Source organism: Malania oleifera, chromosome 4 (genome assembly GCF_029873635.1).
Source record: "Malania oleifera isolate guangnan ecotype guangnan chromosome 4, ASM2987363v1, whole genome shotgun sequence".
Taxonomy (NCBI): domain Eukaryota; kingdom Viridiplantae; phylum Streptophyta; class Magnoliopsida; order Santalales; family Ximeniaceae; genus Malania; species Malania oleifera.
Genome location: NC_080420.1, coordinates 2356927 through 2375225, shown reverse-complemented (window position 1 = coordinate 2375225; position 18299 = coordinate 2356927). Strand labels below are relative to the sequence as shown.

At 33.3% G+C, this 18299-nt stretch overlaps 1 protein-coding gene across 1 annotated transcript; it reads right to left on the bottom strand.

Moving 5' to 3' along the window:
• Window positions 1-3949: 3949 nt before the first annotated feature.
• Window positions 3950-4459, bottom strand: LOC131152943 (uncharacterized). The gene has a single exon (XM_058104909.1). The coding sequence runs from the start codon at window positions 4457-4459 to the stop codon at window positions 3950-3952; it is 510 nt and encodes a 169-aa protein (XP_057960892.1).
• Window positions 4460-18299: the final 13840 nt, after the last annotated feature.

Sequence of the window (18299 nt, the reverse complement as noted above, 5' to 3'; positions counted from 1 at the left end):
GGTTTTTGTTAAACAACCTACTAAAGTAACTTCACCATCTTTTTTTAATATCTTCGTCCTTAACCAAGATAATATCATCCTCACTTTTTACGCATTTTACGTTTCCTAAGTCCTTACTCTTCCTTTCTTTAGCTTTAGCAAGTTTAAATATATCTCTTTCCCCTTCTTTTGTACCTAATCTATCATACAAACTATTAAATGATCTATATTTAGCTTCACTAACGGCCCTTTTGGCATCTTTTCTTGCCTCCTTATATTTTTCAAAGTTATCTCTATTTCTACTTTTTTGCCACATTTTATACCAAATTCTTTTTGTCTTTATGATTTTTTTTACATCTTTATCCCACCAACTTTCTTTTCTATTTGAGAATCTTCCCCTTGATTCACCTAAAATCTCTTTTACTATCTTTTTAATAGAGCTAGCTAATCTATTCCAAAGAGTATTTATATCTATCCCATCCTTTAAGGTCCAATCCCCATCTTTGATCATTTTATCTTTAAATTTTATTATATTTTCTCCTTTTAGGTTCCACCATCTAGTTCTCCTACACTGGTTTATTTTATCATTTTTCTTCCATTTTTTAATACTTATATCTAACACTAAGACTCTATGTTGTGTGGTTAGAATTTCACCTGGAATAACTTTACAATCCTTGCATGATAAAAAATCTATCCTCCTAGTTAAAAAAAAATCTATTTGACTTCTATTTTGTCCACTTTTAAAGATTATTAAGTGTTCTTCTCTCTTCTTAAAGCAAGTATTCATTATACTAAAATCATATGACATAGCAAAGTCTAAGATCATCTCCCCAGACTCATATTTGTCTCCATATCCATATCCTCTATATATCCTCTCATAATTTTTATTATCTCTTCCAACGTGTCCATTCAGATCTCCTCCTATAAATATTTTCTCAGTCCCTGGTATGCCTTGTATAATACTATCCATATCTTCCCAAAATTGTCTCTTAAGATTTTTCTGCTAACCCAACTTGAGGAGCATAAGCACTAATGATATTTATTTTCTCTTGTCCTAATATCATCTTGATTTTTATAATTCTATCCCTTACTCTAGTTACATCCACAACGCTATCTTTTAAGTTTTTGTCTATAATAATGCCTACTCCATTCTTATGTTTTTCTTTTCTAGTGTACCAAAGTTTAAATCTTGATTTATTGATTTCTCTAGCTTTCTCCCCCACCCACTTAGTTTTTTGAAGGCAAATATATTAATTCTTCTTCTAACCATTATATCCACAATTTCCATGCTTTTACTCGTAAATGTCCCTATATTCCAAGTTGCTAATCTAATCCTAATTTCCTGAACTAACGTCTTTACCTGCTCACGTCCAGAATGATGCAGGAACCCTCACATGTTTGACACCGTACCCAGGCGCCGACACGACGCGTCGCTTCGGGGCGACGACCTAGCCCACCGTCGCTCACTTTTCACTACACCCGGTTGGTTCAAGTGCAACGCGTCGCTCCTAGGGGACGCCCCAGCAAATATTCGGTAAGGATTAATATCATAGTAATATGACAAATTTTACGCTGGCTGTCAACCACCTAATGCAACCCTCCTCCTTAACCTGGCCTTGGGACCGACTGTACGTGAAAAAATTAGGACATTAAGTGCATCACAGGTGGAGTTATTATGTTATACATATTAGATGAAAATTGTGTAGCATGAGAAATATGATATAACATGTTTATATTGGAACAAAATAGTATAATGATCTCCTCATTTTCTCAATATAATTTGTAATAAACTCTTATCATAATTCCCAACCAAACACATAATAAATATAAAACCGTAAAATTCATAATAAACACACATAATAAATATAACTCCATAAGAATCCCAACATGCTTAATTATGCAATAAAATAAATCAAACTCATGCCACATGATATTCGTGTTATATATAATTCAATAAATTAGAGGAGAAAATATATAATAATATATTCGGGTATATTTTTTTAAAAATGCGGGTATGATCACCTTCACATATTTAACTTAACTAAAATATATGAAATTAGGAATAGCTTCCCAAGAGGGGGGGTGAATTAGGTTTTCTTTTTTTCTTTAAATTCTTTTAGGATTAGTTCTTTTAATTTATCAATCTTAGAAACACTCACAATCAATCACAACAAGATCAAATTAAACAATATATGTGAAAATTTGTTGCACTCAATATAATCCCTATATCACAAGTATTCTTCTTCCCAATGTTCAGTTTTTAAATAAACTTTCATATTAATAGGTCAAGGATAATCAACCAACGTAGTCCCTTTCGGTTTCCACAATCAATGCTGATTTATCCAAAACGAATTACCTTCCGATCTATTTAACAACCAAACATTCAGGATTAAAATTTAAAAACAACCAAGCAGATTATATCCTTGAAAAATAAAGAGTATAGTAGAGAAAGAAGAACACAAGGATTTTTACGAGGTTCGACTTCAACACAGCCTACGTCCTCGCCCTTGGCCAAACCGCCAAAGGATTCACTATCACCGTTCCTTTAACAGTAGGAACAAAAACAATTACAAGCACTCCTTTGGTAAGGTTAGAGCTCGACTTCTCCAAACAATTCTCCCTTTGTTTGGTCCAACGATTGAACACTCAAATCGTCAATAAGCCTTGTTACAATGATAGAGAAACAATACGTACAAAATCTTGCTCCTCAAAGAGCTAATTAGTACAAGTTTAAAAACACTAATATACTTCAGTAAATTCAGAATATGAATTTTCAAAATGAAGCTCTTAGAAATTGATCACCGTGGATATTTCTCAATGAAAGAATTTGCAACTTCAAAGATCAAACACAGTGAGAGTCAGTAGGAACTTCTTATTTTCGAGCAAGGATGTGAGCAATATGAAGTGCTTTCAGAATTTTAGAGTAAGAGAGAGTATGACAGCAGATTGTGAGCTCTTAATGATCTTAGTGTATAATTCAATGACTCTTGGGAGTATTTATAGATGTATAAACCTCTTTGCTTGTTTACCAAGGAAACTTAGACATGTTTCCATAAAATAAACTTATTTTAGTTTCCAAATTTTTGAATTTCAAAAAATTATATCCGTTGGAAAATAGAAAACTTTCGCGAGGCAGACGACTATAAGGTCCTGATAGTCGTCTATCCAATAATTATAACGGTAATATTCATAGACAGAAAGGTGGCAGTTGTTTGTCCCTTGAGTGGCAGTCGTCTGTCATCAGAACATAAGGTGACAGTTGTCTGTCTATAAGATGACAGTCGTCTGTCCATGTAAAATATTTGAGCCTTCTAGTAACATATATGGTGGACAGTCGTCTGGTGAAATTTTCACAGACTTCTCACCTTTCACTAACAGTTGTCTATGGAAGCCTTGACAGTCGTCTGTCAGGCTTCTGTGTTTCAATTTTAAGCCTTTAAATTTAGTCAATCATCTGTCTATAATCCTACAGATGTCTATCAACTGAAAAATTTCTTTCTTTAATCATTTTTTGATTTCTCTCTCATTTTACTTGGAATATAAATTTGTTTTAAATTTGAAAACATTGCCAGGAGTCAAGAAATACACCCTCGCTTGAGTCATACCCCTCTAGTAGTTTCCACATAGTGCCTAGCTACCTCCGCGATACTACTGTTGTGGAAGTGATAAATTCAATGTCACGTTGCATTCTCGCACCATATGTCCAGACTTAGCACACCAGTAATAATCACACGGTCTGCCCTTGTATTCGCCCGAATGCCACCTGAAATGCCCTAGAACCCGTATCCTGTCACTAGCCTCAGCCGTGACCATACCTCCCCTAAGGACCCTGCCTCACACCTAAATATGAGCTAGAAGGCATCGGCTTCTTCTTTGGGTTCTGTACCTCCACATCACCCTATATACTCGTCTCTGCTACAGTGGCCTTATCCATCAGTGTAGCGAACTCTTGCACCTGTAGTATAGCCACCTACTTTTTAATCTCCCGCTTCAAGCCCATATCGAACTTCCAAGCCTTCATAGCCTCATCTGGTACCATGTAGGGAGCAAACCATGATAGCACTAAGAATCGAGCGGCGTATTGCTGAACTATCAGCTGTCCTTGAGTCAGGTTCAAGAACTCCTCTACTTTTGCTTTTCTGACAGAGACTAGAAAATACAAATCAAAGAATACCTCTCTGAAATGGCTCCACGTCATCGCCACCGGTACCAATCTCTTCTCCTCTAGCAACTCTACTACTTCCCACCATCTCTCGGCCTCTCCAATCAACTTAAACACAGCATATAACACCTTTTGCTCATCGGTGCATTGCAGTACAACCAAGATCTTTTCGATCTCCCGAATCCAGTTCTCTACAAGGATCGGGTTGGTACTTCCCGTAAAGGTAAGAGGCTTTAGGTGATTGAACTTCTCAATAGAATCTCCCAGCTCAGCAATGGGACGATCCTGCCCCCGATAACTTCGCGTAACCTCGGCCATAAACCGCTAAGCAAAATCCCGAAATGCCACTATAGAATCAATGCCACCCTCATGGGCAGCTCCCTCATTGCTACTTCCTCCGGTGACAACATTACTGTCCCTAGGATCCATCATGTAGACAAAACCAAAACGAATTTAGAATCCTAATTGTGACGCCCCGAAACCCGCCAAGTGGGACCGAGTGCCAAGTGTTCCAATCACTAGTATCTGATACCATAATTATCATGCACGCAACAGAACATAAATAAATAACCTCAAATAAATACCAGAGTTCTATATAACAACCCAAAAACGAACACTACAACATCCAAATATCCGTATCCACAACCAGCATTTAAAACATAACCCAGTACAAATATATATCTATATATATGTATCAGTATCTCACAATACCCCAAAAAGAAACCACCAAATATAATCCCAGCCTAAGCCTTCAAACTCGGTCTCCAAAAGAACCTGAAAAATTGTTAATCTACTAGGGTGAGACACTTCTCAGTAAGGGTGGAATTAATTATAACAGTGTGTGACAACTGAGTTTTAATATTTATATTTCAAAATAAACTGCTTCTCATATAACATCAACAACAACTAAGAAAATGCACCATTAATAATATCCTCGACATCTAATGTTATACACACATCCAATATGCACAAGTACATAATTTTTATGCAGGCGAAAGTCCCCAAGGATAGGGAAGATTACCCACTCATACAAGTAGCTTCCCTCTACTCTGGTACTAAAAACTACCTACCAGATCACTCACCTTACTCAGTAAGCCCTCAGATGAAGTATTACCTCGCCGCTAGTACACACATCTTTATTATTTTAAAGGTGAAGGTTTCCGAGGATCGGGATGTCTACCCGCCCATACAAGTAGCATCCCTTTGCACTGATACCAAGAAACTACCTAGCAGAGCACTCACCTTTCTTAGCAAGCCCGCGATGGTATGTTTACCTCGCCGCATGCACACACATGCATTCACAATATGCTATACCATTATTTTTATGTTATAATTAAATTCACATGCGCACAACACATCCACACAGGAATCATGCATTTCATACTTCATCTTCCAATGTCCTCAGTACGTGGCCCACACAGAGCAACTGCGTACATGTCAGTACATGGCCCACACAGGCACCTACGTACTTTTTATCTACATGTGGCCTATACAGGCACCACTACCCACAAAGGGTATATAATATGGCTCACACAGGCGCTATTATCCACACAGGATATAACGTGGCCCACATAAGCACCACTACCCACACAGGGTACATAACATGGCCCACACATGCGTCATTATCCACACAGGATATAACGTGGCCCACGCAGGCACCACTACCCACACAAGGTACATAACATGGCCCACACATGCGCCATTATCCACATAAGATATAATGTGGCCCACACAGGCACCACTCTAGCTTCCGCAACACGTGGCCCACCGCCCACACAGGCACCACTATTTACCAGTATCCAATCCCCATGAGCCATAACCTACCCATCATACATCAGTAGAACAAGCTCCTCGACCTGCCAATGTCCTACCCCATATAAGTGACAATATGACAAGCTCTTCGACCTGCCAACGTCATATCATGATTTATATCTAGGCAATATAACAACCTCCTCATGCCAACGTTATATTGAGATGCATACGAATAACCACACCAATTAGTTCACACATATGCATCAATGCATTTCCAAACAGGAATCCAACAGATCAATTCATTTCCCACACAGTATCCCAACAAATCAATACATTTCCACACAGGAGTCAAACATAACAATTTATTCATCATGTCATAATCATTCCAAACACCCCCACATGCAAACCCAAATACCACAGTAATTCATATTCAATTTATTAGGAAAAATTACTTCCATGTCACACGAATTTAATATCATATGCAATTATCCCAAATATAAATCTTAAACAAAAATCATCACTTTTCCAATAATCAGGCTATTCTGAAAATCATATTGATAAATAATAAACTTCATATGCTCGTAAATAATTGGTTCACCTTAATAAAATACTAATATAATTTTATTCCCCCTTACCAAATTCCCTGAATCATGCCTGTAGGGCTCCTAAAATTATACACGCGGCACTCACCCGAACCCTGATTCAATCAAATCAACCCCAATAAAATATTATTTTAACATTTCCTAATTTACAATAATTAAATAATAATTAATTTCTAAATAACCCATTTATCCTAATTTTGGGCTATTTCTACAACAACCCCACGAGAAATTCGCTCCGCTAGATTTGTAGAGAATCATCCCTAAATTCTCGTGGTGGTGTCCGATCGCCCATTTGGCTTAAAATTTAAGAAAAATTAAGACAAGAATGAGAATTTGGCTTACCTCAAGAGATATGCTCACGTTACTCCTATGACAAATCCACTTCGGTAGATATGTCGGTGGCAAAGAATGGAGTCTAGTGGTATTTTCAGATTTTCAATTGGGCGAGAATCCGCCGCGAAATCGTAGAAAGAAGACGAGTGGAGAACATGAGCTGAGAGAATTTTTTTTTCTTCTTTCTTTCTTTCCCTTCCTATCTGCACGTGAGAAGGAATTTTTTTTCTTTCTTTCTTCTCCTCTTCCTGCTTCTCCAGAAACTTAACCTTTAAGTTTTTTTTTTTTCTTTCCTTTATCCATTACCTTTCCTTTTATATATACTTATATATATATATATATATATATATATATATATATATATATCCTTATATGCATTTAAATATACATATATATATATACCTATATATATATATATATATATATACCCAAAATCTTTAAATTTCTTAATTTAATTAATTTTCTTAATATAATAATTAATTAAATAATAATAATATTTTTTTAATTAATTTTTTTATTTATTATTCTTATTTTTTTGGGTCGTTACACTAATATCCTACTATGTCTGGTACAATTATAACACTAAAATATTCACTTTAAATAGACCCCAATACCGGCCAAAACCTTCTCCCCTAAATTACGACATACTCCGCCAATTTCCTATTCCCCTTCAAATTTTCAAGTTCATACCCCTCCGCTTGGAAACAAAATCATCAACGAATTGTCGTGATTTTCTAAACCCTTTGATTGATCCAGAAAAAAACACAGAAGTCCATTAAGGAATTTCTTCCTCCAGGCTTACAAAGTAAAACTCAAAATTTTATTCTACCTATTCCTATCCTCATCCTACTTAAGCTTATACTCTGATAAAATCATCCAACCTAGTCTACAAAACCTAACGACTTAGGCTCTGATATCACCTGCAACGACCCAAAAATTTAAACTGCTACAAAATATAGAAATACTCTCTGATACCACCTGTAGCGCCTCGATTATTATATCAACACTCGGCCCCCGGCCATTATATCATATACAGTATAAGTACCAGTTAAAACCTTCTGTTCGCGTATGCCATTTAAAACCGTTCTCATGCCGCATAATTTTTATTGTTAACCATAAATAAAATAACCTGAATGGGACAAACATAAGTTGCTAAAAATAGGGTATGAGCATTTCCCGGGTTTTATTTAACTCAAACTACATATTTAATAGAAAAAAGGAGGTGATCAAACCAACCACAATAATTTTCCCTAAAAACATATACTGTATTTTAATCAGTGCATATTTGACAAAAAGCTAACATAATATAATCTCATTACCTGGCTTACAAGAAAACCCACTGAAAAGCCCAAAATCCACGCCCTACGGCTTTTGTAGCTCAAAATCCCGAAACCACATTTCCCCCAAATAAATCAACACAAACCCTAGAATATTCCTCATTTAGCATTTCCTAGGCTCCCTATACCCAAAACAACTATAAAGCTTTAAAATATCTTACTTATCCTGATTTTGGAGTAATGCCTACAAACCTCAAATAAAAAATTCACTCCGTTAGACTTATAGAGAATCTCTCCTAGATTCTTGTGGTAACTTCCGATCATCGAATCTGGCAACGAACGACGAGAAATCATAGAGAGAGTGAGTGAGGGCACGGGTTAGAGAGAGAGAGAGAGAGAGAGAGAGAGAGAGAGAGAGAGAGAATTCAATTTCTTAATGATTAAGCAACTGAAAAATCAATTTATAACCCTTTGACATGGTAACCTTCGTCGACGAAATGACATCTTCGTCGACGAATTACAGAAGGAAGTTCGTCAATGAAAGAAGGAGTTTCGTCAGCGAACCCTAAACCTAAACTTTCAATCGTTCGGGATCTCTTCATCGACAATACCCTGAACTTCGTCGACGAATCACAGAAGGGCATTTGTCGACGAAAATAATGGATTCGTCGACGAAGCCTATTGAAATTCACTTTTTTTTTTTTTTTTTATTTCTTTGTTTTCTGGGTTTGAGTTTCTACATATAAAACCATCACTAATACTATTAGTGACAGTTTTTTTTTTATTATTAGTGACGGTTTTGATCTATCACTAGTAATGTAATGCCCCAAAAATAATTATTACAGGAGGATGTAGTGGATCCTAAAAAATTAAATAAATAAATTAAATAAATAATTATTAATTAAATAATATTATATTATATTATAATACAATATAATATAATATTATATATATATATATTTTTTTTTAAAACATCTTGAAGGATCAAAGATCCTTTAGGAATAGAACATGCCCCCCCCCCCCATTTCTTTCTTCCTGCGCACGACCCCCATTTTGTAACTTTCGCGCGCACTCTCTTTCTCTCATCGTTCTCTCTCCCTCTCTCCTCATTTTCTCGACAAATACCCGGCCGATCGAAAGTCTGAAAATACCGCTTGACTTTATTTTTCATCACCGTCATTTCTACCAGAGCGGATTTGTCGTAGGAGCGGTGTAGGTATATCTCCTGGGGTAAGCTAAATTTCCACTCTTACCTCAATTTCTCGTAAATCTTAAGCCTAATTGACGATCGGACACCACCATGAAAATCTAGGGATAATTCTCGACAAGTCTAGCGAAACGGATTTCTCGTGGGGTTGTCGTAGGCATAACCCCAAAATTAGGATAAGGGGGTTATTAAGGGGCTAATTATTATTTAATTAATGTAGGTTTAGAAATGCTAGAATATTAGGCATTCTGAGGTTGAATTTAGGTTATTGAATTCAGGACTTGGGTAAGCGCCGTGAGTGTAATTTCGAGACCTTGCAAGCATAGTTTAGGAAACCAGGTAAGGGTGTTAAATATTAGTTTAAATGTTGATTTGGAATATATGGAACCTAAGGAAGGTTATATGGGTATTATTTTGGGAAATGAGTTAATTAATCTGAGGAAAACGCGAATTGTAGGATTTGATTTTCAGGCATTAGGAGCGTAGGATTTGGATTTTAACGAGACTCTTAGTAAGCCAAGTAAGGGGAATAAATTATATCAGTATTTTGATATTATTAATTGAATAAATATGTAGAAAATAAAGCTATGGTATTTTTCCTTATGAAATTAATATATTGTGAATATTAGATGAAAACTGTGTGGCATATGATGCATATTGAAAAATGTGAAATATAATGATGAGTAATTTCTGAGAAAATGATGAAATGAGAATTATTGAAATGTGAGTGGAAAATAATGAAATGTGGTATTTATATGTGAACAAAAATGATTTCTATGAAAATGAGATTGTGTAAATTACTGATATGAGTATTTTGAGAAATGTTAAAATACATGAAACATGATATATACTATTTTGAGGTGATGCAATGTGCATAGAAAATGATGAGAACATTTCTATTAAGATGAATTGAGATATACTAATATGAGATTAATGGTATATATTGATATGAAAATATTGAAACGTGAAAATGAAAACGTTAATTCTGAAACGTATATACTGGAATGTGAATATGAGAAATATGAAATGCAATATGGAAGTTAAAATGTAATGGTTGAAATGAGAATACTGATTGTGAATACTAGGGAAATGTGAACATTGCAAAGTGCGAAAGCTGCAATGGGATCATTGAAATATGATTGATGAAATGTCAATACCGCATAATGATTACGGGTATGTGGTAATGATAACCCGGATGGATGGTTATGGAAACCTTAATGATGGGTTGTGATATTGAGTACAATACCGTTGCTAGTGTTGTAGTGCAATTCCACGAAATCTTGGAGCGTATGGCATGATAGTCGACTGAGCAGTATAACAGAGTTGTTGTGCCCTCTGAGTACGGATTAGAGCTATAGGCCGACCAATTATACTACAGACGCGAGATATGTGATATGATATTTTGATCTAACTGGGTCGGCCAACCGCAGTTAGATCTAACTTTCAAGCCGCACAACCTTGATCATGGGGGGAGCGTGGAAAAAAAGATTCTCAAGGTCGCCATGAGTTTCAAACGCAATGTTGGTACTAGATACTAAGGATACTCATGAGTTGGATAGTGAAATGGAAATGGAAATGGAAAGTGAAAGAATGATAAAATGGGCTAAAATGAGAAATGAAAGGAATAATGGAAAATTAGAAATAAAGAATGATAAAATTGATAAATGAATATGTATGAGTTAATAATATAAATAATTGAGGCAAAGTGAAACTCTCCATCTGAGGGCTTACTGAGTAAGGTGAGTGCTCTGATAGGTATCAGATGTAGTCATACCTGACTGCATAACGTGTTAGGGCAGAGGGAAGCTATTTATATGGGCGGGTAATCTTCCCTATTCTCAGGAATTTCACGTGTAAATATGTGTTGAAAATGAATGAACTTGAGAAATGGTTTTAAGCTTATAAAAGCTTGTGTTGTATATCTATATGATTATGAGAATATGTATATCAGTATATTTTCTCAGATGAAATGATGATTTGAAAAGTAAAGTGTGCTATAACTGAACTCATATGGCCACACACTGTAAATAATTTATTCATTCTTACTGAAATGTGTCTCACCCAAATTATCTAAACTTTTCAGGGAGCAAAGATAGGTCAGGTGATAGAGCTCCGAAACCATAGGGAGCTAAAACCTTGATGCACAGGGTGAGTTCTTGGACTAGGGAGGTGTAATTCCCCTAGGATTGTGTTGTTTTTGGGTATGTGATAGTAATGTATATATATGTATGTTGATACTCTGGGTATTGTATTCTAATTGTTTTGCATATGCTGCCTTCCGTTGTTAGGTTGTATAAATAAAATGACTATTTACCCAGTACCCAATACGGGTCGGGTCATATGGGTGGTAATAAGATTGTTGATGTGGCCGATTTGTGAATATTGTTGATGATGTGTGAATATTTATTATTTTTTATAAACAAAAATTTGTACGAAAATCGGGGCGTCACAAGTAACCTTATTTTTTGTAGTGAATTCAAAAATTAAATAAAATAGTTATGGGTTAGACATCATCAAAAATAGGGAGATTGTTAGCATTGGGGGATACATAATCATATTTATATGTTTTGATGATATTAACCTATATGTTATTCCTAGTGTTTCCTATCTTTGCGGATCATGTTAAGTACAGGTACAATGACAAATTCATGAAGGTACTAAATCAAAGGCAAAATCAAACCGAGTTGACGTCGAGAAGGAAATATCTAAAGGACACTCACTTGGAAAGGATTCAAGCACCCAAGGAAGCTTTAATGTAGAATTGTTTATTTGTAATAGGGTGTGTTTAAGGTAGTTTATTTTGTAACTCTTTCGGTTTTTTTTCTACATGATTTTTGAGCAAGAGTTGAGCAATTGCACATGCATACTAGGACACATGAGTCTATAGGATTTCACCTTAAAGTCACAAACTCACATTTATAATTTTCATATATAAAACAAAGAGTTTGTCAAACGAATCCTAAACTCAAATATATTTTCAAAAGGGATAAGTTTTTAACATTTCAGTTTTATAAACATTTACATACTTTGTCCTGGTTTTGTCAAAACATGTTTTATGTCCTAAAGCCTCAAGAAAGTCAAGTATACTTTTATAAAGGACTTACTTAGCATATAAGATATCAAAATGAGCTTTTAAATATGTTTTCATAAATAAGATATCTTATATTCAAAATAAATTTTATAAGGACAAGTTTTAAATTATATTAGTGTTATAATCTTTTACAAACTTGTTCCTGATTGAATTTAAAACCTCAATTATGCACCTATCAAATTCCTAAACACCCTTCGGTATTTGGGACATAACTTTTGCTATAAAAGTCCAAAAAGGACGATCTTGGTGTCTATGGAAAGTTAAGAAAAAATTCCACAACTTTCATGTTGACGACTTTTTTCTGATTTAGGGCACTAGTCAACGAGTGGGGGCCACTAGTCGACTAGAAAATCCAGTAGCTAGTCTAGTCTCCCAGCCCAAATGACTAGTAGACTAGTACAGGGCACTAGTCGACTAGTGGGTGGGACTAGTCGACTAGTGAGTGGGACTAGTCGACTAGTGACCTTGAGCCTAGCACTGCAACAGACAGAAAATGGATAAAACTCGAGCCAAACAAATGGGATTCACTCCCAATGGCTAATTAACTGCTAAAATGGGTTCTTGGCTATAAATACAAGTCCTTAGACTTGATTTAATATGGTTTTGTAATGGTTTTGGTGATTTATACAAGTTCATAGTGAAATATATCTTTGAATTCAAAACTTAGCACTTTGAATCTTAGTTTATTCATTTCAAGTGCTCATTCCCTTTTGCACTCTAATCTTGTTTGAATCATTCCTTGAGAGAGTAGTGTGGGGAGTTGATTGTAATTGATATTAACTCATTCGATGAGCATTACTTTGTATTTCCATCTTATTGTAAAGGTTCTTTGTGAACCATTTGGTGAAGGTTCTTTGTGAACCGAACTTGCGAGGCATCTTGGTGATCCTTGTGGCTCTTGGTGAGCGCAGTAGGGATTTGTTCCCGAATGTAGGGTTTGATACCCGAGTTGTAAGGCTTGCACCTCCGGTGAAGGAGTTTTATAGTAGATTGTGAAATCCTTGACTTGATGCTAAGACGTGTACATAGGCTTGGTGTCGAACCATGTTAAAACTCCAGGGTTAAACTTTCTCTCCCTATACTATTTATTATTTGTCTTGTGCATGATTTATGTTTCATATATTGTAATATAATTGCTTGAATCTTAACAAGTATTTTATTTTGTAGAGAAAATCGAAAAATGCCAAAAGAGTCCATTCATCCCCCCCTCTGACTTTATATACTCATGGGTGGGACACTTAACACTTACAAAAGAGATAAACCAATTGTAAAGAGTTAAAGTGAAAAACCTCTCTTCTATATAATCATTTGTAAATTTATTTGAATTCTAATCCAAATTTTTTATTGATTTTATTTTATTTCAATTCTTACTTGAATTTTTCATGTTCTTACTTAATTCAGTTCTTATATTAGGAAAAAATAGAAAAATTGATTCATGGCAGGATTTGTGGAAGAAATTGTTAGCGTAAGATTTGAATTTGATTTGGTGTTGTCTTGGCTTAAAAAAATAAAAAATCACTCTAAAATTTTGGTCTTAATAAAATTATTTTACCATTTAGGAAAAAAAAAAACCAGATTAAGTAGATATGGTAGAACTATCATTAATTTAAACAAAAAAAAAAGGTAAAATATCTATCATGTATTTGAAAAACTTCATTAATTAATTATTAGAATATGCTTCTTTTAACATAAGTCAAATTAGGATTTGATTTTGAAGGAAGTCAAATTCTTAAAAAGTCAATAAACTTCCTTACAAATTATGATTTACTAGTTTTTCATCAATAATTAGAAAGATTGAGGATGTTCTCTTGTAAGGTAATAAATTAAAGTTTGATACTTTTACATTAGAGGTATTAAGTTCGAATTTTGAGAAGGATATGAGATGTAAAATGAATTATCTCTCCTTCCATGCTCCAAATCTAAGATACATATCTTGTTGCCTTAAATATATGCATACATATATTTAAGAGGTTTCTTTTTTTCCCTTTAGAGATAGTGGTTTATCTTTTTTGAACTTTTATCCTTCGAGTGGGAGAAAGAAAAATCTTTCAGATGACATTGAATTAATTAACAATTCTTTTAGGTGAAATAATGTTATGCTTTTTTTTTTTTTTTCTTTTTTTGGTTTTTGTCCAATCCATGCAAGTATTGTGGACACAAAGGCATAGTTTGAATGGTGAATAGTGTTAAGATTGCTAGATATAAGTGGAAGAAATTTTTTAAAAAAATTAATTTTGGGGACCAGAATATTCAAAAAGTAAAAGTTATTGAAATGAGAATATTTAGACAATTGAGTAGTATAACACTGAAAGATAAATTAATGAATGAACATATTCGTGATAAGTTAGGTATAACTCTTATAAAAGATAAGATAAGGGAGTGACAAGTTAGATGGTTTGGATACTTGTAACGTAGGCCACATAGTGCGTTCGTGAAGAAGAATGAGTTAGTTACTATGAGAGACAGTAGAGGGAGTAGGGATAGACTTAAAATAACTTGCAATAAGATAGAAAGTAAGGATTTAATAGCCCTAACTTTGTCAAAAAAATGGTCCACATTTGCAGAAATTGAAGGAAAAGGATTCATATAATCGACCCAACCTAGTGAGATTTAAGGTTTGGTTTTTTTTTTTTTTTTTTATTGTTGTTATGAATAAGTAAATACTTTTAAGGTGATATTGCCTTCACTCAAATGAGCTGGCAATAGGGAAAAAATGATGAAAATGGTATAACATTATCAGCAAAAATCTGCAAGTAGCATAGTGAAGAATTTTTTGGAATATAGTATATTTGATTGTGAAAAAAATAAGAGAGAGAGAGAGAGAGAGAGAGAGAGAGAGAATGAATTTTTAATTTGATTTTTCTAATTAGTATAGCAATTAAGCCCACTCTGAATATGACCTAAAGTTTAATTATTAAGTTTAAAAATATAAAATGAAGGTTTTAACTATTCCCACAGTTGCATGTGGTGTCAAGTAATTAAGTATAATTATTTGGCTCTACTTTTTTCTTCAATTTAATTATAATTAATAAGATAAAAAAATTCTTTACATATAAACATATATGAGCTATAGCACAAACCCATTATGGGATTCTAATTGGCCAAAAAAAAAATAAGAAGATAAATTAAAAAATTTGCATCTTTGCGATAAGTTAGGCATACCATTTGTCAAAGATAAGATAACGAAGAATTGACTTAGATTATAGAGTTTTAGTGTTAAATATATGTATTAAAAATAGGAAAAAAAACGTCAACATAAATCAGTGCAAAAAAACTAGGTAGTGGTGATTGAATAATTCAGGATAATGTGGATGTGAACACTCTTTGGAGTAGGGCATCTATCTCTATTAAAAAAAAAAAAAAAAAACACAGTAAAAGAAATTTTAGGTAAATTTAGAGGAAGATTCTCGATTAGTAAAGAAAATTGATAGTGAGATTGAAATTTCAAAAAAAAATAGTATAGGTAAAGAAGAATTTGGTATAAAATACGATAAAAATATAGAAACATGGAAAACTTTAAAAAATATAGAGAGACGAGAGTGGATACAAAAAAAAAAGAAAAAAAAACATTATTGAAGCTAAACATAGAACATATTATAATATATATTACATAAGAAACAAAAGAAGAGAAAGAGACATTTAAACTTGTTAGAGTTGAGGATAAAAGAGAAAGGACTCAAGTAATGTAAAATGTATGAAAAAAAAAAATGAGGATGAATGTCTTGATTAAATAATAAGAAGACATATATAAAAGAGAGATGACAAAGTTACTTAAATAATTCATTAAATGAAAACTGAGTAGAAGACCTAAAATTAGAATTGAACAATAGGGAAAAGGCTTAAAGCTTGAGGTTTATTTGCAAATTAGAGTTAATGAAATTAAATTTGTATTTAAAAAGATGAAAAATGGAAAAACTATATGATTGGATGACATCACAAATGAAGTTTGGAAATGCTTATGTGATAAAGGAATTATATGGTTAACTAATTTATTTAACAAAAATATAAAAAACTAAGAAAATGTCAACAAAAAAAAAAATGGAGGAAAACTAGTTTAATACCTCTATATGCATATAAAGGAGATATTCAAAGTTGTAATAACTATGGTGGAATTAAACTTATGAAACATACCATGAAATTTTACTTGCAACAAAGTAATTGAACAAGTATTAAAAGGTTAGAAATAAGGGTCTTAGAAAATCAAATTGATTTTTATGCCTGGGAGAATAAATATAGAAGCTATATATCTTTTAAGAAGACTAATGAAAAAGTTTACGGAAAAGAAGAGGGACTTGCATTTGATTGTTATTGCTGTATATCTTTTAAAAAGCCTATGATGGGAAGTTATGTGGTAGGTTCTAGAAGAAGAAAAAAAAGGAAAAAAAAAAGTATGGAGCAGGCTAGTATGTTGATGTTATAAAGGATATGTATAATAAAGTAATGACTAGTGTTAGAGCTTTAAAAAGAGAGTTTACAGAATTTTCAGTGGTAGATGTACGTTAAAGATCTACTTTGAACCCTTACCTTTTCATATTAGTAATGGATGAACTTACTAAGAGTATCTAAAATGATGCTCCATGGTATATATTGTTTGAAGATGATATTGTCTTCATTGATAAAACTAGGGGTGGAGTAGTATCTTATTTTAAAATTTTAAGATAAGCATAAATGAGATAGAATATATTAAATGTAATTTCAATCATGGTAAGAAGAATATTGAAGAAAATATTAAACTTGATGATCAAGAAGTTAATAGCACTGGTAGATTTTGATACCTTGGATTTATTATTTGAGTTGAAGGACAAATGAAGATGCAATACGTATGGTTGGCAGGTTGGGTAAAAAGGAAAAATACTTTTGATGTGTTGCATGATTGGAAAATAATATTAAAATTAGAAGAAAAGTTTTATGAGATGACTATAAGACCATTAATTGTGTTATATGGATTAGAATGTTGAACAACTAAGAAATAATATATATGAAAAATAACTCTATGTTTGGATAAACCTTGGATTTGAATAAGATATAATATAAAATTATATTAAAATTTGTTCAAAAGCACTCAACTCCAAACCCAAGGCCCAAAATTCATGCTCCTAAATGCAACGTAAAAGTTGTTAAAGTGAGAATGCTAATAAGGTGGAATGAGTAGTATAACATTAAAAGATAAATTAAGGAACTCTTATAAGACATAATAGTGCTCAAAGGTTAGAAGGGCTGGGAAGAGATATTAGATAGGAGATGGATTAACTCCTATTGTGTAGCACAAGCCCATTATAGGCTTCCAACTGACTAAAAATAAATAAATAAATTAAAGAATTTACATATTTGCGATAAATTAGGCATACCATTTGTTAAAGATAAGATAACAAAGGATTGACTTAGATTATTTAGACATCTTCTATGTAGGTTGAATAGTTAACCACTGAGGACAAGTGAGTGGCAGTGGCAACAAAAACGATAACGTATCTAAAATAATTTAATATAGGATAGTAAGGATTTAATAACTCAAATTTATGAGAAAATTTCCTATGATAGTGTAAACTGGCAGAAAAAATTCACGTACTTACCTCTTTAAAAAAAAAGAGAGATTCACGTCATTGATCTCATCTAATGAGACTTAAGGTTTGATTTTATTATTTTTGTTGGGGGCACCCACCCACATAGAGAAATTATTAGATATAAATAATGTAGAATATATAATCAATATTAGAGAAGATGAACAAGAGGAGATGATCTTCTCAGTGTTATCTTATATAACACTATTTCCTTATATAGAGATACAAACACCTCTTCATCAAAGAAGACTTCTTTTAGAAGACATTATTATGAATAGGTGTTCTTAATATGGAATAGATACTTCTCATATAAATTATAAAATTAAAAATGTGGATAA

What these genes read in the sequence shown, in the direction of transcription:
- LOC131152943 (XM_058104909.1), bottom strand. Translation starts at nt 4,459, where the DNA reads ATGGCCGAGGTTACGCGAAGTTATCGGGGGCAGGATCGTCCCATTGCT.